Source organism: Amphiura filiformis, chromosome 12 (assembly GCF_039555335.1).
Source record: "Amphiura filiformis chromosome 12, Afil_fr2py, whole genome shotgun sequence".
Lineage (NCBI taxonomy): Eukaryota > Metazoa > Echinodermata > Ophiuroidea > Amphilepidida > Amphiuridae > Amphiura > Amphiura filiformis.
In genome coordinates, this window is record NC_092639.1 from 1216941 (window position 1) to 1243199 (window position 26259).

The 26259-nt window shown below is 35.2% G+C and overlaps 1 protein-coding gene across 2 annotated transcripts in view; it reads left to right on the forward strand.

The window, feature by feature from the left end:
- Nucleotides 1–876: 876 nt before the first annotated feature.
- The window catches only part of LOC140165636 (uncharacterized), a 99367-nt gene continuing 73984 nt past the window's right edge, over nt 877–26259 (forward strand). For both annotated transcript variants that reach the window (XR_011860746.1, XM_072188929.1), the window contains exon 1: nt 877–1388. Coding sequence is in view for 1 of the 2 variants with exons in the window: in XM_072188929.1 (XP_072045030.1) it covers nt 1014–1388 (375 nt within the window). In the remaining variant the exon portion in view is untranslated. The remainder of the gene's footprint in view (nt 1389–26259) is intronic.

Consider the following 26259-nt stretch of genomic DNA (forward strand, 5'->3'; position numbering starts at 1 on the left):
CCACATTCTCATTGTGCCTATTTCAAGGAATTACCTCACCATGATCAAGTGCGCCGCCATGAAAACAGTTTTGACAATAATGCTAATTCAGGTTATGTCTAAATCAATTATAAAGGTTACATTTAATTCTCAACTTGATCAAATCTGCAACTTCCATTTTTATTGCCCGCTATTCATCACATATAGCTGTCCATATACATTATTGGCGCTCGTTTATTTCGCCGGACTAATTGTAATACACCGATACTTAAAGTTAAGAACCAAAGGCGACACATTATGCAAAGATTGTTTTCCTCACAATGATAAATTATGAGTGAAGAAATTGTTGTCGTCTTGGGTACGACCCTTCGCTCGCTATTTTCTTACACGTTTATTCGTCCTTGGGCTTTCACATAGTACACTATGCAAGTCGCAACACGAAAATGTTCAAGCACCAAAAATGCCTAAATCTGGTAAATTTATAACATCTCGGTGTTGACGAATTGACTAGCCCCGGAGCTCAATAATTACACATTAGACGGCCGCTACCATTGTTTCATCCAGGGATTAGTTGGGCATCACTTGTTTCGCAAAATGCTATAATTAAAATCGCAAAACGCAGGCTATCCCTTTGTGACGGCTTTGTTCCCCCCCCAATTCGTCACCCGCATCGTAAAAGTACTTTTATTGAGTTTTTAGGACATAAACATGATTTATACGTCATATGCTAAGAATAAGACAAGAATAATGTAAAATTGTCATTTTTGATTTGCTCATATTTTAACCCTTGGTCAATACGAATTGGTGAAAAATCATGACTAATTTGTGAGTGTTTTGTGCCGTACGTTCTCTGATTATTATTACATTACACTCTGAGCAATGGTCGAGTCATAGGGCTATTGCGCCTGCGCAGATGAATCGCACGCCTGTTTTTCAGCTGTATAGCTGCTATAGTGTACTACCCAACCACCTTCTGATTTTCTCTCAATACGAGGATTTTTTGGCGCTGTAGATAGAATTTATAGACTGTTAAAATGTCGGAAACCGAGCAAAAACCACAAACAGAGGAGCAGCCAAAAAAGGAGGAAAATGCTACTCCAGCAGAGGAACCTCCAAAACCTGAAGAGAATGGAGTAAAAGAAGATGGAGATGCCGGGAAGACAGAAGAGAAGGAAGAAGGAGGGGCAGAGGCAACGACAGAAAATGCCGCCGCTGAGGGTAAAACAGAAGCGAAAGAAGAAGTCAATCTGGAGGCACCCAAGGAAAATCCTTTCAGTGAAGATGATTTGGAACAAATTCTTCAATTGGAAGCCAGTGAAGGCGAGGATAGTGGCTGGCAAAAAGGAAAAAATCAAAAAGGAGTTACCGTGTTTAAAAAGAGCGAAAAGAATGGAGTGCCTATTATTAAGGTAGGTATGTGCTCCAGACAGTGTACTGCTGCATGCTTGCTCCGCAGACACACCCTACACACATGCACTGTTGCCACCTTGTCGGGTTGGAAAAAAACTTACTGTCGATTTTGTGCACATCTACTTCATCATTTTTATCTTTGTCTAAATGCAACAGAATTTTAGTAAAATTTATCAGTAAAATTACAAAGCCACTTTGATATTTTTAAAAGTATTAGTGCATTGTTTGGCGCTATTTTTATTCAATTTGTTCAAAGTCTAGTTGTAATTAGATGACGGAGTTGGCTGCGTAAGAAATGAGCCGAATAACACTACAATCGAACACTATCTAGAAACACTCGCCATTTATTCTTCCCCTGTAAAAAAAGGGTCTATCCCGGGAGCTTTGGATTTTTACGTTACTTTTTAAAAAGTAGCTATTTATAAATCTGTATTAATATGCTTAAAAATTACCAAGAAAAATTTACAAAATGTGATAATTTAATCATTTCAATTTGAATCAAAATTTGGCTAGTTAACTTTTAAAAGAGCTTGATTATTTCAGTGTGCACAAGACAACATATGTCAGTTTTTGTCCATCACTCCCCCACCTTAATATATGAGAGGAATGTTACAAACTAGGCACGTCTGCTTTATGGCCCGAACAGGCGTAGCCCTAGTCATCATGATGTCTTCGTAATTTGATGTCCGAAGTAAGAAATACTGATGACACGGCTGCAAAATGTCACGGACTTGATAACAAAATTATAAATATACCCATTATTAATCGTAAATCATCCAGAAAGGTGTTTACTACGTGAACAAAATATTTATTCATTTTGGAAGTTTAGGAATGTTAGTTTGAGCCAAGTTTGTTATTACAAACGGCCATTTGTAATGCCCGCGGTGACCTTAATTCTGTAAAAATCTGGAAAATAAACACTGACAACACTACATATTGAGAATACAATACAATGTGGAAAAAGGCGCGATAGTTGGTGCACGTAGGAACTGTCAGAAAAATACAGGACCATCTGCGCCTGAAGTTGAACCATTGATTTGGTGTAATTATTTCATATTCAACGAAATCAATGATGCGTGAATATTATTACTAGAAGGTTGAAATTGATGCATGTGATTTACAGTAACATCTGCCCGTAAAATACACAAGCTAAAGGCTGTTTATAATTATTTGATAGTTAACCCCCATATTTTAGGCCTATTGACCACATCAACTTAAACAGATATAATTATACATTTACAGTTATAATATGTCTATACAAGTTTTAACTATTGCACGTTACTACATTTAAAACACTACACTACCGCGATTAATCTGAAATCAGTGATTAGTAGGAAATTATATTAAATGCATTTATTGCAAGAAAGGTAAGGAAAAGAAAAAAATAAAACATGTTTCTCATCCAGGTTTTGGAAAAATAGGAGGAAGAGGGCTTTTTTTTTTATTTCTTATTGAAAAAATGCCATAAATTGCCATATTTAGACGCTTTTTATCCTTTTTATAGCATAAAGATTAGAAGCTGAAAACATGAAGAGGCTCTTTTTATTTTGTTGTTTTGAGATAACATGTCAACCCCTCTGGTCATCACAAAACACTTCACAAATGCTTCTAATACTATTGTAAAGGCTTATAACTTCTCTAGCATCTTTACAAAAAGTTATGACAGAAAGATTGCAAAATAAAAGAAAAATGCAAAATCTTCAAAAAAGGAAGCGGGGGGGGGGAAGAGAAACATGTTTTTTTATTTACTTGGCCTAACAGATCAGCTAGCCCATAGCATTATTAATGCAAAGATAAATTATCAAATGGATAAAGTAATATAGATAGGGGGCCTATATAGATAAATAAACGAATGACTGAATTTTTTCTTTGATTTTTTAATTTTTAATTTTTAGTTTTATTTTGTATTGGGCCCTATCTGAAATTCTCATACAGAAATTATGAAACACTTCTTCAATAGCCTGATGCCAAATTAATTGACTTTGTATTTTAAGTCTTCAAATAAATTGAAAATCTGTTTAAGATATAATTGCATTTGACAGTTTGGAATGTCAGTGACACCAGATTCATGGAAGAAAATGTCAATGTCCACCTTACCCTGAATGGAGTATAATGAAAGCCGGTATCTATTATTATTATTATACCATACGCTGTATTGAATTTATTATGAAAGCCAAACCGCATAATGATCTCATATGAACCATAATTGTAAGCAAATTTTGTCTTTGTCATCTACACATTATTATAACATTTATTTTGCACTTTGGCTTCTTGATTGTCGTTAATGTCATAGGCGATTAAGCAATCATGTGAAAGTTACACGTCTTTTGGCTTAAGTAACCAAAATAACAGGCAGTAACACACTCTTAGAAAAAACGTTCGACTTAGATTTTTTTTTGTCCTGTAGCCTATACGGAACCATCTCGCAAATGGTTCTAGAAAGAACAATTTTCCCGACAAATGGTTCTATAATGGGAGCCAAAAAGGTTCTATCAGCTTTTTTGGTTCTGCAAAGAATGGGTTTGAGAACTTTTTTGGTTCTGTAGAAAACCATTTAAAATGGTTTCTTGACAAAGAACCATTTTAAAGGTTCTGTATAGAACCCAAAACGTTCTTAAACCCATAAAAATAGTTCTTTGTAGAATCAACAAAGTTAAAAGAACTTTTTTTTGGTACAAAGCTAAAAGAACTTTTTTTTTGGTTATGCAAAGAGCAATTTTTGAGAGTCCCGTATAAAAGACAAAATAGTGTCTAAGTCGAACCTTGTTTTCTAAGAGTGCATTATTCATTATCAGTAGTGAACAAAATGTGGCCGTCTGCCTATAGTTATAACAATAAAAGTGCGTGGCATTCACGGTCTAAAGTAAGACAAAGAAAACATGTCTGATGTTGACAAAACATAATGGTAATGATTAAAAAAGACAAATTTAAATTCGTTAACATACAATGAAAAAAAGGGGAACAAATCAAACACAAATTAAAAAATAAATAAATAAATAAATCTATTTAAACTTTAAAACGACCATTATACAGCAACAAAGTTGTTTCATTACGTTCCAAAGTTAATAAACAAACGCTACAAATGACAATGAGTAAATGACACTGATGACATTGATTAGACAAAGCATCGAATACCACAAAGACAAGGTCGCAGTACGGTTACCATGGCAACTGATATTAACAGGAAAATGATCATAGTGACATTAAGGTATAATAGGCTCTACAAGTAAGAAATAAATAAAATACATAGACATAGGCCTATATTTTACCATAGGAGTGATAGGACTGCAAGCATTCACATATTTCACCTCATTCATCCTTAATACCAGTTTGTGGCCGGTATCAACACATTTATTAACAAACCATAGACTATATTTTTGAATAAGTTATACTTTGTTTATCTACTCTGTCTATAGTCTGATTTCAACATCATAGCATTGTATCATTTTGTATGGTTATATTATACATTAGAGCTTTTGTTACACGCCATTTCAAAAGATCACAGCGTGAAAAACCAAAACATATGCAAAATATATACAAGAAACAATTGAAAAACAAAAGAAAAATGAAGCAAGCAAAATTATGTTTACGGAAACAGGTGGAGTTTTAAGGCCTTTTTTAAAAGTAGAGACTGTTTGAGCACTTCGCACAGAGGACGGTAAATTGTTCCAGATCAAAGGGGCATTGTAGGTATATTGTATATTACATAATATCTGCAAAATTCAGTTTCGTTAGTCCCAAGTTGGCCAAAGTTCAGTTTCGTTTGTCCAAAGTTGGCCAAGGAGGGCTCTATAATAATTAACTAATAAGGTCAAATCAAAATGATACTCATTACGAATATAACATTATGACACATTTTAAATAGCATAACATTTTTTTTCTAAATTGTACATTCCTAAGATAATAACATGTCCTAAGATAATAATATTCTAGAAATAATAAGTTTAAATAAAATAAGTGTCTTAAGATAATAACATATCCATTTGATAAAATGTTCTAGAAAATATAATAAGGTTAAATATTAGACACTATACATTATTGTTGGACTGCATCCTTGTACGTGTATATACTTGGCAATATATCTGTATAGACTGTATTCTAGGAACCGGGAGAAAAGTACAAGGACCTTTTACAGATCAGACAGTGGTGCTAAATATAGCCTAACTGAAACAAAACAATTGAAGTCACCAGGGACATTTAATGATTACAGTTGTTCCATAACCTCATTAACTGTGTACGAATATCGATGGTTGATTAAAGTTTGACTTCAAGACTCCCATGCGGTAGCCTCATCAATTCTATCAGTTGCAATAAGGGGGGTGGGGTACAGGATAAAAGGGTCAAAGTGACCATAGTAGATGTAAAGTATACATTATAATGCGGCATGCATGTATAGATAGATATTGATTATGTATGTACACTTGCTAATCACGTATTTGCAATTATGTTTACTAATGCTATCTTCAGTAGATAGCATTCATATGTGCAATAACATTGTGCATCGCAATTAGCGCAGGTACTGAACACCCCCAACACACCGACACACCCTGGTGAAACCATATATTAGTAGAATAAATTCTAGAACTATCACTTTCTAGTATGTACACTTGCTAATCACGTATTTGTAATATGTGTACTAATGCTATCTTCAGTAGATAGCATTCATATGTGCAATAACATTGTGCATCGCAATTAACACAACACACCGACACACCCTGAAGAAACTCATAATATATTATTATTATAAATTCTAGAACTATCACTAATCCTCTTTAAAATTGCATAAAAATACGCTTTTATTAAGTTCGGAATAATATATACCGACCGTGTTCTAATTGTATTAGTTTACTTTCCATAATAACCTGATCAGTTTATTCCATCGTTCTTGATGTGTCATGTTGATTACATTTCACTTCGTTTCCATTTCCAATTCACGTAACACAATAAAACTCCCGGTCAAGTTGATTCCATTTGCATTATACGATCTACCTACGGCGAAAAGTTTCTGGCCATAATTGTAAAGCTATTTCTTTATTAAAACTGGTCTATTTCAAGATTTAAATACCCAAGACACCGCCTTAATGTATTTGTACTGATTACTTTTTTCACGTTGACAACGATAGACGTGTAAATAACCTAATTGGGATTTTATTTTCTACAGAATTGACTTTGAAAAACTAACGCTTGTTGAGGGTTAATTGACGACTAAATTGATATCAGGGGATATCCCTCGGTGTCTTAAAATAGCCCAGTCTATAATTGTCCGCACAGCCACCAATGTAATACATAGCATATATCTAAACAAACTAGGCATATATTTATTACGTTTTCATTGCTCTCAAAATTAACCCTTATAGAAATGACGCTACTGTAATAATAGAGTTGATTTTATTGATCAAATGCTTGTTAAATTATTTGCGTTCTATATAGCAAAGATTGATTGATATTTTATGCAAATGGTTGATATATTAAATCTGTGTGTATAGCTATATCGCTGATAGAAATCGATAGGTGTTTGCAGCAAGAGAAGCACTTTGACCAGCCCTAATTAAATGATCTGATTATATGAAATTGATGCAATACTACTGTACTTGTCCGTTGTATTGGAGTTCAATAAAATAAATATTTAAAGACCCCAAGCGTTGTGGTTTGCAAATAGCGATATAATTTTGATGCTAGTTTTGATGCATTATTAATATAATATTATCAAATGGTTTAATTTGATCTTTTTGAACCCCTGCTTATATGAGATTGATTTTAAATTATCGACGAAAACACTTCCTGCGCTTGATAATGAAATAGTGGTAAATGCACTTTTCTTTTCTTTTTTTAATACCCACCTTTTTCACTGAAAATATAGATAGATAATCACAGAGAATGTTTGGACTAAAAATTGAAAGTATCAACACATAAATAAAGCAAAACTAAGAAATAAACAAAAATAATTAAGATTGAAAGTTTTAAGAGCTTTTAAAACTAAAAGTGATAACTTAATTTTAGTTATAGTGCACACGATTATTCGAGCAAATAATTTTCCCGCGTTAATAAATGTCATTTTTACGATGTTTTATGACCGACTGACCCAGATATTGCGTTTTGGTAGATTTTTTTTAATTATCATCATTGCTAAAATCATGTAAAATCATCCGTTTTTTGGCAAACACTGATTGAATGTTTGACTGAACATTTTTGGGAAAAATCAAATGATTTTCAAAATATGTTTGCAAAAAAACTCATCAAATTTTTCTAGCTTTCGGGGATATTTTACTAGGGTAATTTTTATAGTCTCCAGGAAAAATATAAGACCGACAGACCATACTTGAAAAATCCGTCCGCCCATAACAGAGCTTTTTCGTTGCTTAAAGTGAAAATGAATCTTTTAAAAATATATTCAAAACTTAGCTCAGCTGGGTCCAATTACGACCGTGTGGTTTGCCTCGCTATTCATGATATTATAATGTACAGGTTCTTTATACCAATAAAACGCCATGACCTGCCGTCGTACCCTTGCATGAAAATGAATTCAAAAACTAGCCTATATTGTGCAAAGAGCAAACAATGCAGCTAAGTACTTTTATATACTTCTCTACCATCAAAACACTTGTAAGAATTGACCTCTATGCTTATCGCTACCCTACTTGCCTCAGGCCTGTGAGGTTGGCCGTAACACTGGTCCTAGTCAACCAATACCGATAAGCATCCAATTCTTTTGAGAGAGAAACAAAACTGAGCAGTAAAAGAACATCAAATTGGCCTAGAAACTGAGCGTAGCGTATTGATTTGTATCCTAAAAAGCTCTAATAGGGGATGAGGGTTAATTTGACCTAACGATCTAGAGATGTAGAGATTGTTTTTCTTTTCTCAGACCATAACAACATACTTACCAAACGAGTCACCGATCACGAATCATAGAACTATTATCCGTGCACCGAGAACCATCTGAAATTTAAAGGTGGCTATAATAATAGTTGAAAAATAATATTCGTATAAAAATGAAGTGGTTTAATGCGAAATGACTTCAAAAGAATAACAAGGAATAGCAGACACATGCGGTAAAAGAGAGAGAGATAAAAGAAATATGACAATACAAAAAGAAATGAAGAAAGTAGGAGCTTTATTAAATCTAAGGCGACAAAAAAAGAAAACCCTGTTCTACGGGCCCGACCGACCCATATTTTGAACAAATTGGGGGGGAAATTCCTGCACAAATGAACGCCGACCCAAATTTCGAAAATTTCAGGAACAAAATTTTTTTCTCCAAAATCACAAAATATTAACAGATTTTGGTGATTTTTTGGGGTCATTTCCAAAACAAACAAAAAAGAAGCCCGACCGACTGACCCTACTTGAAAGGTCCGTCCGCCCGTAGAACAGGGTTTCTTTTTTTCGTCGCCTAAGAAATAAATAATTTACACTGTTGATACAAAAGATGAAGAAAAGCTGATGCATTATTACATCTTGCTGCAAAACACACCACATTTATCAACGACTGCTATTAATTTTTATTTTAAAAGCTTGAAAGCTTTTGAAAAATATGATATATACCAACAGTACACCAGACCATTAGACAAAATTGGCCGTGTCGTTACTTCTACCCATTGAATACACACCAACTTTGCCACCATGCGTGGTTATTATTAACTTAAGCACTTGGGATCGTAATTGACCCAAAAAGAGAGAGACTCGGCTCAGACGAGGGATAAACTAACTATACTCTATACAATCGGTGTGAAACATGGAGGATACATGTAACATATTAACCCTTTATGTACCGAAACATATCATAGAATCATGGGTAATTTTTAGAATAAAGCGTATCACAAAATTAAGTTTATTTTTTAAACATATTTGAAATAGGTATCAACAACGCACTCAAATTAGTACAATGCATTGTAAATATGACATAGTGCTTCTTGAGACGGGCCGTCTAAGTTTCGGGAAATATCCAACTTGACATCACAATGCATGTGCACATACATACACCCAAGTCCATATTATTAACCAAATTAAGGCGGATTTGGCTTCAGGTCAATATGGCGTGTACTATACTAAGAGGATTTAGATCTGGATGCGTCATTGTAACGGAACGATTCTGCTCTGCAAAAAGGGCAAATTTAAAATTAAAGAAATATTTTTCAAATATAATTAAAAGTAATGTTAACATTGCTCATAATTTCTTTAGCCCTCGGCAATTCTAGCTTCCCTATATGACAACGATGTTATCTAATGAAAAAAAATCCAGTTTGTAAAAATTATTAGATTTTTGGCTTCAGAATTAATATTATAGTAACTAAAAAGTAGTTACATAAACATGATAAATATAATACAAGTAACCAAACAAAATGACTAACAAAACCAAACATTACTCACATCTTTACCAAGTGTGTTACATAATTACACTTAGCCTTTAATATCATTTGTTATCTTCAGTAGATAGCAAAGTGGTATCGGGAATTAATGCTATCTACCGTAGATAGCACTTTGTAAACATGTAACCAACCACTGCACGTGCGACTGTCTTCCCTTTGTTACGCTCTGCTGATCTCAACAACGTTCACCTTTTAGACTGTGATTCTAATCCACATTAGTATTTTTTCTTTGTTCACTTTAAAAGTCATAGAACAATTGACACTAGTTCTGACTCTGTTTCCAAGATTAATTATGAAAAGATGTCTGCATATCCATACTAAAATTTGCCTTAGGCCTAAATAGTGTCTTCTTATCGAGCACTTTCAAAAAAAAAGAAACATCGTTACATTAATATTTGATTTTGAAAAATAAGGCATTTTCAAAACTTAGAACACATATGTAAACCTTTTGAACACTTGACACGTGTTCTCTTTCTATGTTTCATTTGAACACTGGTGTTCTTGTAGTTTGAACACTGATGTTCTGAAATATTTTAGAACCCTTATTACGCATGTGTCATATGTTCAACTGTATCTTATGAACACGTCTCAGGTGTTCACACTAGTGTTCTCTAAAATAGTTGAACACGTGTCATGTGTTAAAAAACCGTTACATTAATGAACGCGTTCCATGTGTTCTGGCCAATTTACAGTGTAGTATTCATTTCATATACTAAAATTCCAGTGTGTGACACGTTTATTTGCGAAAGCTTGGGAAATTTATACTTTGAGTATACAACGTGACAGTGTGATTGCCTTTTCAAAATTAAATAATACTAAAATAAAAATAATAAAATAATTGTTAAAACTTTTTCCTATAACATATAAAAAAAATAAGAATCTCAAATTAATGCTGGGAAAGTGTTATTATTCGAAATTATTCAAAAATATCGGCTGAAATTCCCCATATTCATGATCCATAAAACACACAAATGTATTATTAATCTTAAATAAAATTAGAACTAGATAACAACCTGCTAATGATAAGTGTAAGCAATTATCATGATTATTACAATTAACAATTTGCTATTGCTCACAGCTCATGACAAAAATAGTTCAGAACTAGAAGGCTAATCACAATGATCGTAATTTGTTTTCATGCTGAGTCCTCATTACTATAAAACTATACACTTCCAAATCACTTAGAGCCACGAAGATACCATCAGCAGAAATTATGATATAATGTGATAACAGTTTTGAATTAATCTCATCCTCAATTAAACAATTTCGATTCCAAAAGAAAATACGAAATACGCCCTTCAAACATGTAGAATAGAATTGCATTTTGCCTCACCTAACTCAAGTAATAGTGGCAACAATGAAATAGCTTTGATCTAGTTTTATGGAGTAATAAGACTAAAATTAATGAATGCAATTTTGTGTCTGGATTGAGGCATGTATGTCGATTTAAATTCTTATCTCTTGTGGGAGGTATGCTAGCTGCAAGGTTTTGTTTCAATCAAATGATAATGTAACAGTGTTACTAAGGTGGTTCCATGTTGTCTGTTGTATTTGTAGGCAAATAAGTCACTTTAATTTACAATGTTCACGGAAAAGACATGGAAATGATAGTTTAAGAAAAAAGTAGAGAGAGTGTGAGATTGAGGGTGGAAAATATAAATATATTGTGAAATACTAAGACGGGACTGAGTGAAACAAATAGAGGAGAGGAGGAAGAGAAAAACAGGAAAACGGAGAAAGAGAAAGTTGGGGGTGTGGGGGGGGGCGTGGGGGTGCGTGTGTAAGGCAGAGAGAGAAGGAGAAATTGAGAAAGGGTGTTAAAGATAATGAGTAAAATAGAAGAGAGATGGGGGGAGGGCTGAAATGATTTGAAAATCTGTATAAACATTATACAGTCTACATGCATATCTTGTCTCTCATTCTTTGCCTGTTTTGCATTTCATTACAAATGTGTATGTTGACACCTTGAACCACACTGATCGCACTTCACATGTCACATTACACATTACTGTGCCACAGTTCATGAATGCTCTGCGTGCTAGCCATAGGGCTCTACATAAGAAGTTCAAGTTTTGAGATATTTTTTTCAAAATATCAAGAGCTATCTCAAGAACCACTGAACTAAAACTAGGCTTTTAACGCATTTTTCATGCTGATTCCAAATATGTTCATGAAAATATACAATTCTGTAATTTTTGTATTAAAAAAAAAATGAAACTTGTCGTCTGCAGTCGACACCCGCGTGGAGAGGGATAAGACAACAAGTTGTGGAGTATGTGTTTTACCCCTAACATATAGGTCATTCTATGGATATACAAACACATTGAGATACATAGAACTGCGTCGTGCCAGATGAGAGTATTAGTGATTGACCCTGCCGTATTGCCGCCTGGTAATCAATTCCTACAGTACAAAATGATTCATCATTTTATTTCGCAACATCATCAATCCAAAATGATTTTCTAACATTCACGCAATTTTCTTGTACCTTTCCTCTATCGATTTATAATATTGATTGTATTTACAGCAAAAACCAAACACTTTGAAAGGTTAATGCATTTACATATAGCACCTGCGCTTAATGACTGTCTACGGTAGATAGCAGATATTAACAGGCGTCTACAAATTACACGCGTTAAACCCCCGACCTGACAAGTAATTTTTGATCATAATGCACTTCTTTGTGACAATAAAAAAGCAAGTATTGTACATATTTTTACAGTATGGAACTCATTTTTTCATCATACATTTTGATTTAAAGAATCGTCGAGTTTTTCTCTGATTCTCGTCTTCTTGATGACTCAGAGCTCACAGCACTAGTATTGCACAAGTGGGTGTGTAGTCTCTTACGCGAGTCCTAACATAATACATCATCTATACACACATTAGCTAATGAATGTTGAACGGTATTCAGTTTATACACGACTGGCTCAAAGACTATATCGATAAAAAAGGCGCGTCCCATGTAAATTAATCAACCTTCTTGATGCTGGGTACGACTGCATGCAGGCAACAGAGAACAAGAAAATAACAAATTTTATTACAAAGAAAGTTATTAATCATTTCTCAAAATGTTGTCATTTGGGAGGAAATGTTCACGGTAGAAATAAATCGGGGCAGTGGTTCGAGTAAATCCGATATTGATCGAATTGAAATGGCACAAAAATCTGTTTGAGATATTATCTGTGGGCAAATGCATAAATGTTAGTTGTATGTATTAAAGTCTACGTGCATTATGGCAGGTAGCGAGTGAGTATGGACGTGTTCATTGCTATACCTGAAATATGCAAGGATGTGCTATGGTGTCACTGGCAGACAGACGATATATTAAATCTTTCTTATTAAAATTTTCTTACATTTTCTTAATTTTTACATATAACCATTACAACCACTAAAATACACTGGAAAGTTAAGAATACAAACATTCATAGTTTTTATTCAGTTCTTGGGTTGCGCCCTTGACATTTATGAGGTCGTGTATAGCGAGTTATCCGTCTGCGTACGATTGTCTCTTTGCAGACGATACTTCAATTTTCACGAAATATGCAAAAAATATGCACAATTTTACAATTTCGTCAGCATTATTTAGTTAGAGGTACGATCCATACACACCAGCAGCGCACATATGCTTACTTTTGATTTAAATGTCCGTTTACTGAGACTTATTAGCTATTGACATTTTTGAGATAAAAGGCTGAGAATTTGTCATTTTCCGGTGAGACGCGACGTAAAGTCTTACGCAAAGGCCACATCTACCTTCAAGGGACGCGTGAGCCAGTGTAAGATTTGTCGGGTTTTTGTTTTAACTGTTACAATGCTCTGCCATAGATATTGAATGTCACAATTTCATCAAGAAATTCGTCACTATAATAAATTGTTGGAATAAGACTTACTCCTTTATTGAGTTTGACATTTTGCAAAGTCGACAAAAAATGTTGTGTGTATACAATTAAAAAACGTACAGGTTCAAAAATATGTTTAATCATTTTGATCTTAAAATATAACCTTTTGATACTGAATGTTTAAGCACATTTCAAAATATTTATACTCACTTTACTTGTCAGGGTCGGATTTACCACAGGGCCAAGTGGCCCGGGCCCATGCCCAGGGGTCACGATCTAGAGGGGCCAAAACTGGCGCCTGTGCCTGCGTGTGTATATGTTGACCAAATTAATCTCATATTTCACTATGATTTTAGCTTCCGAAGTTTGTGCACATTTTGTGCAAATTTGTTCCAATTTAACCAAAGTTGACCACGCATTAAACTTATATAGCATTTGTGCCCCCCCCCCCCCCCGATATCCGGAGAGTCAATCGGGCCATTCGTGTTAGTGCACAAATTCTCGTCATGTTTTACTGTATACATTGGGCTATTCAGATGTATTCCGCACCCCCCTATGGAAGACATTTAAAAAAATATACCATTCCAGCTGGAATTGAGATGTGTCTAGAATTCCAGCAGTCATTTTTAACACAGATTCCGGCTGGAGGGTATGGAAGACATTGAGATTAGGTGAAATTCCGGCTGCTAAAATTAACAAAAAAAACAAGAGTGGGGATTGTGAAAGGCCATGATGTGCCTATGGAAGACATTCATATTTCTTAATATTCCGGCTGGAAAATGGTCAAAAATGCTCCAATTCCGGCAGGATCTTCACTTATGGTCGCCATCTCGATTAACCTATGCATGACATTTACAATTTACTTGAATTCTGGCTGGAAACTGAAAAAATGTTCTAATTCCAGCTGGAACCCTATGGAAGACATTTACATTTACTTGAATTCCGGCTGGCCATATTACCACAATTCCGGCAGGGTCTTCCATGGGGTTTTCCTGACATGTGAATTCCGGCTGTCAATTTAGCCCCGAATTCCGGAAGTGTCTTCCATAGGGGGGGTGCGGAATACATCTGGAATAGCCCATTGGCAATGGCGTTTTACACACGAGATCCTAATAAACATGTAACTTCAACAAAAATAACTTTGGCGATAGAGCACATCGTAAGACATCTGAAATTTACGACACAAATCATGTCTCTAGGGAAGACAAGTCTAAAATACAAGACGTGTCCATTCAAGCCGAGACACATCTTGATTTTGTGTCGTCTGATTGTCATGGTTACACTTGAATTTCTGTTTAAGACGTTGTCTCAATTATTGATTATATGTCTTAGATTGTGTTTATTTTTAAAGTTGCATATTGTATAAGGACATGTCTACTTTTGTAAACACAATTGACAAGAAGTTGCTAAGACAACAATTGTTTGTTTGTTTGTTTGTTTTTTATTTGACAAGATCATTAGAATACAAAAACAAATGAGACAGAAAAATCATTAAAAAGCACATCAATGTGACAAATTAATTAAAGCTTAATTAAATCCAACCATAAAGCCATTTGGGATCAGGACACACAGACAAAAAAAATGACAAGCCAGGATAACCCATTTATAAGTCCGCAGAAAAGGCAAGCTTATTTCAGAAGGGGTCCCAAGAAAAGATGAGAGACCAAAAGGGGAAAAATGCCTATACAGTGAAATCAGACGTCTCTTGACTGAGATAGTTGCTGACCAGATGTTGTTTGACACTTTGGTTTAAATGCAGACTTGGTAGCCACTAGGTAATCCCTTGATGTTTGATGGGAATGCATTCCAGTCCAAAATGGCATTGTACATTAGCAGAATGTGTTTGAAGTACTACCTTTTACCCTAGGAACGATGAAATTAGACTCACTTGATCTGGCTCCACAAGTGAGCATTTGATGCTCTAGTGAATACTGACTAAGATAAAGTGCACCTTGACAATGGTAGATGTTAAGGACATGATTAAGCCTCCGCTGTTTAACTCTGTCACAAAATTTCAACAGATTCACAAGGTTTAGCTCATGTTGCCCAACGAGCAACCTTATTTTGAGTAATTTGCAGTTTATTTTTGTGGTTCTGAGTGAGGCCACTATACCAAGATGCACACCATTTTTACGATGTAAGTATATACATTAATACCACGTAAAACATTTCAGCATAATGGATGACATACCTTTCAGTTTGTCATAATATTAATTTAGCATCATGTATTACCAAAGATTAGTAACTCATAGTTTTGATATTGATTACATAATTAACAATTCACATTTTTTCTTAATTCATTTTTAAATCTTATTTCCAAATCACACAGGATCAGATATTATAAAATCATCAGGCATGCATATTATCTTCATAATTTAAAACAAGGGTCCGTAGTAATCATGGTAGTAATAACGGACAGCTGTGAATTTTGATTACCAGCCGTATGATGCATCAGGCTGGCATGCAGGGGCTGCATCACTTGATTGAAGCAGGCAAAATGATGTATATTTATTTAAGGACAGGCAAACCGGAAAGTCACGATGATATAGACAATTTCCTATCATGGAGGCTTGTATTGGAATCTGAATTATGAGTTGAGGCAGGGACAGGGAAGATGGAAACGTCAACACTTAAGGTTTTCTGCTTTATTTAGAAAACAACAAACGGCAATAAGTGACTATAGGCTCAGTCCATGTCAAAACAGACTGAGTGTACACCCACCCTATTGGATTATGCTCTCCTTTGGCTCAGGGGTACCTTTCATGGACCCCTAGGTGAGGTCACAAGAAAAAAATTCAAATTCAATTTCGTTTCCGAATGGCGGGCCATCTAAGTTTGGCGACCTTGACCAAAATTGGGAATTTAAGGTGTCCAAATGACAAAGCGCTCTCTTTGAGAGGCATTTTCTTCTTAATTAAATCAGTTGTGACCCTCTTTTTGAATGTGGTCACTCACTGGCTGTGTCTGAAATGCCTAAAAAAAAAAAGATTGATTTCGGAATTTCGTTGGGATTTCAGAGGGGGTCAAAATCAGCACTTCATACTGTTCAATCAAATTATCTTTGATTTTGAAGGACCCATGATAATGCCACAGTGCACTTATAGGTCCTAATTATGTTCAAAATGGATTAACCATGTGCCAATGTCTATGAGCAATTCAAAAAAAGAGACATTTCTAGACCCCCTACAGAATTTTAGGCCCCCTAAAGTGGTTCAGCCACAAATGGCGCTTAAAATCGGCAAATTTTGACACCTAATAACTTTAGGTGTACACCAGATATTAATTTCTAGTCTTTTGCATCTGAAAGAATGTAGTCTAATGTTACTAGGAACATAAGATTTGTTTTGTATTTTTGTGTTTTGATACTTTCAAAAGGTCGTTGACCTATGAATATTTTTGGTCATAGCGCCCTCCTGAAAGGTCTGACACATAACAAACTATACATTTTTGGAATCCTCATGACCATACGAGTAATTTGATATATTACTTGACATAATTGGGAGCATTCTGAGAATTTGACCCCCATAACCTGTACTTTGCATGTGCATCGTTGCCAGGAAGTGCATTTTTTTTTTTTTTTAAAATCCATACAGGGGATTAGAAAGTAGTTTTTTCTTATTACTTGACTCAAGAGCAACTTGAAATATCAGGATAAATAATACAAATGGCTATAAAGTGATCAAAAATATAAAAAAATATCATACTAAAATTGGCATTTTGTACCGTATCCTGTATGCATGGTATGTTAGGCAAAAATGACTATTTTTGAAAGCGTCAACTTAATACTAAAACACAAAAAAAACAAAACAAATGTTATGTTCCTAGTAACATTAAACTACATTCTTTCAGATGCAAAAGACTAGAAATTCATATCTGGTGTACACCTAAAGTTATTAGGGGTCAAAATTTGCCGACTTTAAGTGCCATTTGTGGCTGAACCACTTTAGGGGTGGCCTAAAATTATGTAGGGGTCTAGAAATTTCTCTTTTTTTTTAATTGCTCATAGACATTGGCATATGGTTAATCCATTCTGAACATAATTAGGACCTATAAGTGCACTGTGACATTATCATGGGTCCTTCAAAATCAAGATAATTTGATTGAACAGTACGAAGTGCTGATTTTGACCCCCTCTGAAATCCCAACGAAATTCCGAAATCTATCTTTTTGGCATTAGGTATTTCAGACACAGCCAGTGAGTGACCACATTCAAAAAGAGGATCACAACTGATTCAATTAAGAAGAAAGTGCCCTCAAAGAGAGCACTTTGTCATTTGGACCCTTAAATTCACAATTTTGGTCGAGGTCGCCAAACTTTGATTGCCCGCCATTCGCAAACGAAATGGAATTTGAATTTTTTTTGTGACCTCACCTAGGGATCCATGAAAGGTACCCCTGAGCCAAAGGAGAGCAAAATCCAAGAGGGTGGGTGTACACTCAATCTGTTTCGACATGGACTGACCCTATAGCGTATACTTTACTTAGAATATGAAATGTGTGTTTCCGTCTAGGTCTTGTGATACAAATATATCTCTCCCTCTTTTTGTTGTTATTATTACAATATTGTTAGACGATCGACATGTTCAGAGAATAATAACGACAATTAACAAAGCTCTATTTTAGTTCAAAATGTATTTGTAATGTTGTTCATCGCTTTCTCAATGAAACGGAATTTCTTTTATAATAGAGTACTCGTGTATTTAGATAACTTAGCTTATTTATCACCACAGGCATATTTAGCATCTTATACAAAGCTATAGTGGACAACATCAACATAAAACATGCACTCCCAGATTCCAATTGCTGCCTACCCAAGAGGTACACTGATGCCTACTTTGTGGCGCAGCAGCCATAGGCTTACGCGTGGACAGACAAACTCAATTTTGATCATTTGACTTAAAACTGCCCCCACATTTGTAATTTAAATTATTTTTTATTAATTTGTTTCACCGAATAATCTTAGAAAGATGGTTGTTAAGAATTTGCAACAACAATTTGAAACAGACTTGTCAATTTTGAGATATGAAACTTTGAAATTGGGTAAAGTTGTTTTTGGACCACCCTGTATATCAATTATTATTAATGTATTATACCAGAAATTGAAAAATAAAAACTTTTGCTCAAGATTTAACAATTCATCCAACCTTCATCCATGGTTTGGTCAATGTATAGAACGTGGCTGTTTGATTTAGTCGTTAATGTAAATGATTGTAATGCCACGTTACACCACCCATAGTAGGAACCCGATGTATCAAATGACGGGAATTAATTCTTCCCTATTCACTAGTTTCTATACAGTCTAGTCGACGGACAGACCAAGCAATCGACCAGCTACAGGCAGCTAGGTCACTCCTTTTATACTCCCAAGAATGGGCTTTTCCAATCGAAATCAATACACCCCCTGTGGAAGACATGACCTTAATCTTCAACACAGGGAGTGTGAATTTCAAATGGGGTTACCTCATTGGGTAACTCCATTTGAAATCTACACCCCCTGTGTGGGAGATTAATGTCATGTCTTCCACAGGGGGTGTACGGATTTCAAATGGAACGGCCCATAGTCAATGTGTAAACATTTCCCGTTTTAAGAGTTGAAAGCACCAATTTTGAGAGTATTGGTTTTATAAACCAACAAAGCTTACTTGAGAAACGATGCCACATTATTTCAAAAAGCACCAATTGGAGGTTTTGAAATGCGTGCAAGAGACTCAAGAGTCTTCGATCAAGTAAAATGGTGCAACGGACATTAATTAAATTACTATTGACCATGTTGACCATATTGTCCAATTTATAACATTTCGCATGTTGCTCCTTAATGTTCTTGTTGTAGCCTGTCTTTATTTTAACTCTCTTCACGCGGGTGTCGACTGCAGACGACAAGTTTCAAATTTTTTTTTTAAATTCACAAATTTCAGAAATGTAAATTTTCATGACCATATTTGGAATCAGTATGAAAAATGCATTAAAATGAGTACAAACATGCATAGTATTGATCCAGTAGTTCTTAAGATAGGTCTTGATATTTTGAGAAAATATTTCAAAACCTGAACTTTTTCCGTTGAAGCGCATGCTAGCACGCAGAGCATTAAGGAGATAATGACGCTGCCATCTTGGCATGCGACCACTGGACACATTGTTAACCCTCTCAAATCCGTAGGAGTTGTCAAAGCCCGCATTGCACGTGTTTCAAGACTCCAAAATGTCGGAGCCAAACTTATCATACGATTGCAACCAAAATTATAATGAATCTCTGTTGCATACTAAAATTCATAAATCAAAAAAAATATAGGACAATTTTTTATTAAATTATTCCTGTTGCTCTGGATATATCGTGGTGTAATAGCAGTATAGCAGGTAAATGGTAAAGGAAATGCGGTGACATGGGATTACTTGTTTGGTAATATCGGAGACATGACAACTCTGTTATTGCCTCGGCCCTGACCGGGGCATAGATCTCCCATCTTTACACACTCCTCTAAGGGATGATAATAATAGCAACAAATAAAATTGTCAGGTGATTTAGTTATGGAAAATATCGGCAATGAAAGTCCCTTGCAGGTAACATCGAGTTATATAACGTTTTGTGTGTGAATAATGTAAACCTTCCACATGTGGATATTAAGTTGGCAGGATAAAGAAAATTGTATTTTCTTATTTCTAAATTGCACCGTTATGTCATGTGTGTTGCGGACTTACAAATGTAATCGAAACAAGTACAAACAGACCTAGTCGTTCAATTATTCTTGCGATAAAGGAATATATATGATATTTGGACAAATTAGGATATTTTAATGTTCAGATCGAAGAATGATGGAAAGTAAAAGCATTGAGGATCTGCCTCAAGTAGATGCTGTGCATGCAGTTGTAGACGGGCGGATATCTCGGCACTTTTCCCTATGAGGGGTAGGCTACGTTTTATTTATAGACATGATAACGTAGCAATGGACAAAATAGTATTTTCGTGTAAAATTGAAGTCGTGGTTTGATACACTGCCGTCTTAGCGAGTGAAAGCTAAAGCTATGCTTGTTGACGAGTTCGTTTACCATTCTGCGACCCTGGGAAGTTACATTATGGTTTAAATTTCATGATAATGCTCACGATGTTTGGTACAATGAAATTTGAATAAATAATGTTATACACCTATCCGACTTCGCCATTACTGCGGTGTCCCCGATGTAAAACTGCGGTGTCCCGAGGTCGGGGGTTCCATCCATTATTTATTTTGTGCTATATAGTATTGTACCCGGGAATTGTACACAACAGTGATATTCAATACACAATCATGAGTATTGAATTACGAATTAAATCTCCCGCTCTGGTACATCTGTGTTGCCGTCAATAGAGGGCCAAATACAGTAAACGCTTCTCGGATTGGTGTATAGCATGCGAATTACTTCATTATAACACTATACTATGATGTGATTTTGAGATGAATATAATGGATTTAACATTTTAATATTTCTAAGCGCGAAACAAGTTCGTCGCGAAAATATGTGGAACATAAGGTAACAGCAAGCGTATGGAGATGTAGAGACAATCGTGAGGGGAATGGACGGCAAATCATCGCAAAGTGCTTTACAATGTGGGCAAAATACATTAAGATTATATACATTGTACCTGTAAAACGTTTACTTTGTGAAATAGATTTTTTAGCGCGGGGCAAAGAAGGCGGAGGAGCGTTCATGAGATAGAAAAAATTGGGAGGAGTCAGAAAGACAAACTGGCGTGCTGGTGTGGGGTGTGTGAGGGGTGTCGGATGTTGGCAGGTGTAGAGAGAGACGACAGACAGAAAGACATACGTATAAACTGGGAGACAAACAGGCAGATAGATATAAGTGAATTGATTAACCTTATTATATAAATTTCCTTGTCTATACAACCTTCAGATAACCATTTTTCTAATAAATTGATAAGCATGGATAGATGAGCGGAGTCAACAGCCCATGCCGCACGAGGGTCTATATAATTCACAACATGTCAACAAATAGGTGGTTCCCAAGTTATATAACATAACCTAATGATAGCTTATGGCAGGTTATTGATATAATGGAGGTACAAGAAAGGCGAGTACCTTGTTTTACGCTACATGATGTACAGTGCGGATCGAAGTCATCCATGACCTGATCAGGGGTAGACGAATTTGTTGGAAATGAAAATATACTTGATTTACTTGTGTTGCTTCGTTGCATATACACATACAAAGCACGTCGGATGACCTGCTAGTGAGAAAGGACTTACATTAAGGGCTAAAATTGACCAATACGAATGATAAGACACTTTGACTAAAATTGCCTCTTGGGGATGCAGGACTGAATTTTAAATAATGTAGTCTAACGTCAGATACAATGTGCAGTTGCCATGGTTACACGGGCACTTTATTTTGCAAATTGTCAGGAACGTTAGATATTTATAGTATACGTGGGAGATATCTATAAAGATATGGAAACATTTAGATTTGAAGACAGATTGCATGCAAATAGGCAAGTTTATTCATTGAGCAACAATATTATTACATGTAATACCTTTACTTTTCTCGACATGGGCGTGACTGGGTCCGAAAAAGTCACTTATGTTTTGTAGAGCTGATTATGATTATGAATAAACAATAACCTGTTACTAGATCTTATTTGTCTTTGAACATGTTGAAAGGCAGACAAAGCAAGGAGCCTTTACCCCATCAAATTTGAGCACAGAGAAAAGATGATATTTTATCATAACCCAGTAAAATGTAAAAGCTGGCAATATATTTCAATTATGTGGTATGATTTATATCACGGTATATGGTACCAAACGGTGGTAGCCTCGTCCCATATGGTGATGCACCATCCGCACTTTACTATCACAGACCCTTTTTTTCTAGGGTCTGTGGTTCTATGGGTCATATTGTGATGCACGTTTCTCAAAGTGGGACAAATCAGGACCCTGGACAAATATATAACTTGGCGTCAGATTGATCTGATGATAGGCTTCCATTTAAGGTAGAATACATTAGCAATTCAAAACAAAAAAAAAAAAAAAACACAGGATCACACACCTTTAAGGGACTATGCGTGCATGTGTGAAATAAATTAATGGTCACATAACATTTTTAAAAGAATAGGCTAATACCCGGAGTAACATTAATCAATGAAACTGAAATGCTGACTGAGATACTTCTGAATACTTGTATTTGAGGGATATTAAAATATCCATCAATCATCTTGTGTAAATGTGCATACACTAGGATTCACAACATGTTCATCTATTAGGGCACAGTTCTTTAACCCCAATAAATTTGTTCATTTATTGCATGACCTTTGAAAATTTGGGAACGAAAACTCATACTCTGCAACTTGGGGTCAAATTTTGCAGTATGATTATGTAATTGAGGTTACTGAACTATACAATTGAGATGAGGCCATTGTGGTTCATAGTGATACGTGTCTTTTAGACGGGTGCTAATAAGCCCTCATCGGTGTGCATTCACAAGAGTGCCTCACACACGGGAAATTAAGGGATATTGTTCTCAACTTGCCTCGCATGTCTCTTCTCTTACATAAGTGCTGTGCACATTTAAACCTATATTGAAAGGAGAGATTATAATGTAGGCTATATTGTAAGGCAACAGAACTTGAATTCCTTGAGCTTTTCCACACTTTCTGGATTAAAACAATCTTAATGAAGAAATGAAGTGGCCAAATGCAGGGCGTAAGACAATGCGAACCAGACAGGATCAGAAATGATGCACGCGCCCAAGAAATTATGATTAAAAAAAATAACATTATGAATGTTTAAAGTTACGTTTTAATTTGAATGAGAAGTTCTGTGCACCGTCAAAGTTTCCGTTGACGCGCTGTATTTCCTGCTTGTGTTATTCATACTTATTTTCCTTTGATTAATATTAATACTACCAAGTTAGTTCCATTTATTAATCTTAGTGTATGTTCTTTTCTCTTTCATTTTTCATATTCTGACCCGATGACTCCTTATGAATTGATTGTATAGGTAAGTAAACACTTAAGTATGTGCACATGCACGATTATGAATCTGAAAAAGCGACAAGAATTATTCAAGTCGCATGGAGAACCGCAACTTGGAAAACGTACTCTAGTACATGTGGCTTGAATGTGATAGATCTACCAGTGCCTTATAGGAGATCATACGGCCATACACTCACATGCATCTTGGAGCACCATACAAAGTGAGGATCGTGATGTAATATAGCTCCTTCTCCCTATTCCAAAAAATACAGCACTAATTTTTTAGGATTAAAACATATTGTCCTGTTTTGTCAAATGAAACATAGTTAAATCCTAATCCGTTAGTTAGTTCTAACTGGCAATAAAAGTCACATTTTAATATTGGGCTATTTTTGGAAATAAGGGCCAAAAACATGCATTTTTGATGTGTTTTTCTTATTAAGGTACTAAGACTAATTTCAGGTTAATTTTTGGAAAACACATTTTCTGATATACCAATCAATGCAAAATTACATGTTTTTGGCCTTTTCCCTCAAATTGCAAAACTTTCATTGTCAGTTTGAACTAATGGATTAAGATTTAGCTATTTATATATGTTTCCTTTGGCAGGACATTTTATATAGCTAGCAAAAACTTATCCAAAACAGAATTAGATCTGTATTTTTCTGGAATAAGGAGTAGTAAGGTACAAATGTTACACTCATACGAAGTGAGACATAATTATACATGTGGACTCTTTCATACAGAGTTATACAAAGCGAGTACAGTCAGTACATATATACATCCCACCTAACGTAGAGAGGACCATCACTTTGTCCTCGCTTCCTTAACTCTCTCCACGCGGGTGTCGACTGCAGACGACAAATAAAAAAAATTCAAAATTTAAAAAATTTCAGAATTTTAATTTTTCATTACCATATTTGGAATCAGCATGAAAAATGCAAGAAAATGAATACAAATAAGCCTAGTATTGGTTCAGTGGTTCTTTAGATAGCTCTTAATATTTTGAGAAAATATCTCAAAACTAGGATTTTTTTATGTTGAAGGCTATGGCTAGCACGCAGAGCATTAAGGAACTTCGGATAGCAACGTTTGCACAGTATTTCTGTTTTCACTTGAGAGCATACACCAAATTGCATTCTAAATACGAGGAATGACCTTCTGATATCAAATAATTTTTATCGCACTATACATGCTATAATGCAAATTGTATGGCAAATTATTAAAAATTGATATTTAACATGTTTAATATATATCAGTCCTCGAAGAAAACTTTATAAATCTAATGATATGTACTTAAAGTGTATGAAGGTGGGAGGAAAAGCCGTCCATCATTTGAAAATTAAATTATTTGATATCAAAAGTACATTCCTCGTGTTCAGAATGCAATTTGGTGTGTCTGATATGCACTCAGATCCCACAAAAAATACTGTGCAAACGTCACTATCCGATCCCTTAAGTTGTCCTCACTTTGAATGTGTGTATTCAGTACTATCCTCGCTTTGAATGGTACCGCACACACCTTTCACCCACCCTACACTCCACCCACATTACACACCCACACTCATCAGAATGACCAATTCTTGCATCATCTATGCAATGACACACAAAGTTCCACCTTGGCAGTACAGGTGATGAGTCATTATATTGACAAGAGATCATTATGCTGCCTGTCTAGAGAGGAAGTCATATAGTACGCATAAGTAGCCAGCTATACTACGAGATACCTAGTCCATCGACAGACAAAATAATAGCCAGATATTGACAGTAAAAAATACCAAATCAATTAATTTTTTATTTGGGCACAGTCTACGTAAACTTATTTTGTTACATTCAAACCGTGGACCCGTTTGTGAGTGTCTATGTTCAAACCATGCATTTGAATGTAACATTGGTAAAGATCTTTGTATATTTCCATGCCAATATAATACATGCATAACAATATATACATAACATAAATATGTTTTAAGTTAATAAGTGAATTGCATGAGACTATTATAAGTTGACATTGCGGGCCGTCTAAAAGGCCAAAAGTAGAGGTGGACAACTCCTTCCTTAAAAATGAAAGTTCTAAACTTCAAACTAAAATTGATGTCAAATGTTGATAAATATTTCAGCAATTTTATAGCCAAAATTATTTTACACGTTATACTTATATTTAGAAACTGATCTGTTTGAAAATAATAAAACGAAGATATCGCATGCATAATTTAACAAGTCAGTTTTATAGTTGAATTTTAATTAGCTACTGGTATAACCCGTGCTAATAAACAGACTGAAATTGAATTTTAATGATGTCACGAGATAGCGGATTGAACTCATGTGACAGAAAGGTGGTGAAATATAAATAATTTGAACAAAATACCTTACTTTAATACAAAATGTCTATATTCCTTTTCAAATGTAGTCACCCATTCAGGTAAACTCACGAAATAGGAAGCGAAAGGTCATGTCTTCCATATCTAGCCGAGTAGGCTATATTGCCCGAGTGTATGTATTTGAACTGAAATAGTCCATTGTAAATACTTAAGTAAATTGCAAGTCCCCGGAGAACCACAACCGGGAAAGCGTACTTTGCTATCGAATTTTCCTGTGCATAATATACAAGCCCCCACACTAGCCACGTTACCTGTTTACCCCCATCACACATTCGCACCCCCACCCCACCCTACACACACCCACCCCCACACCCTCTATAC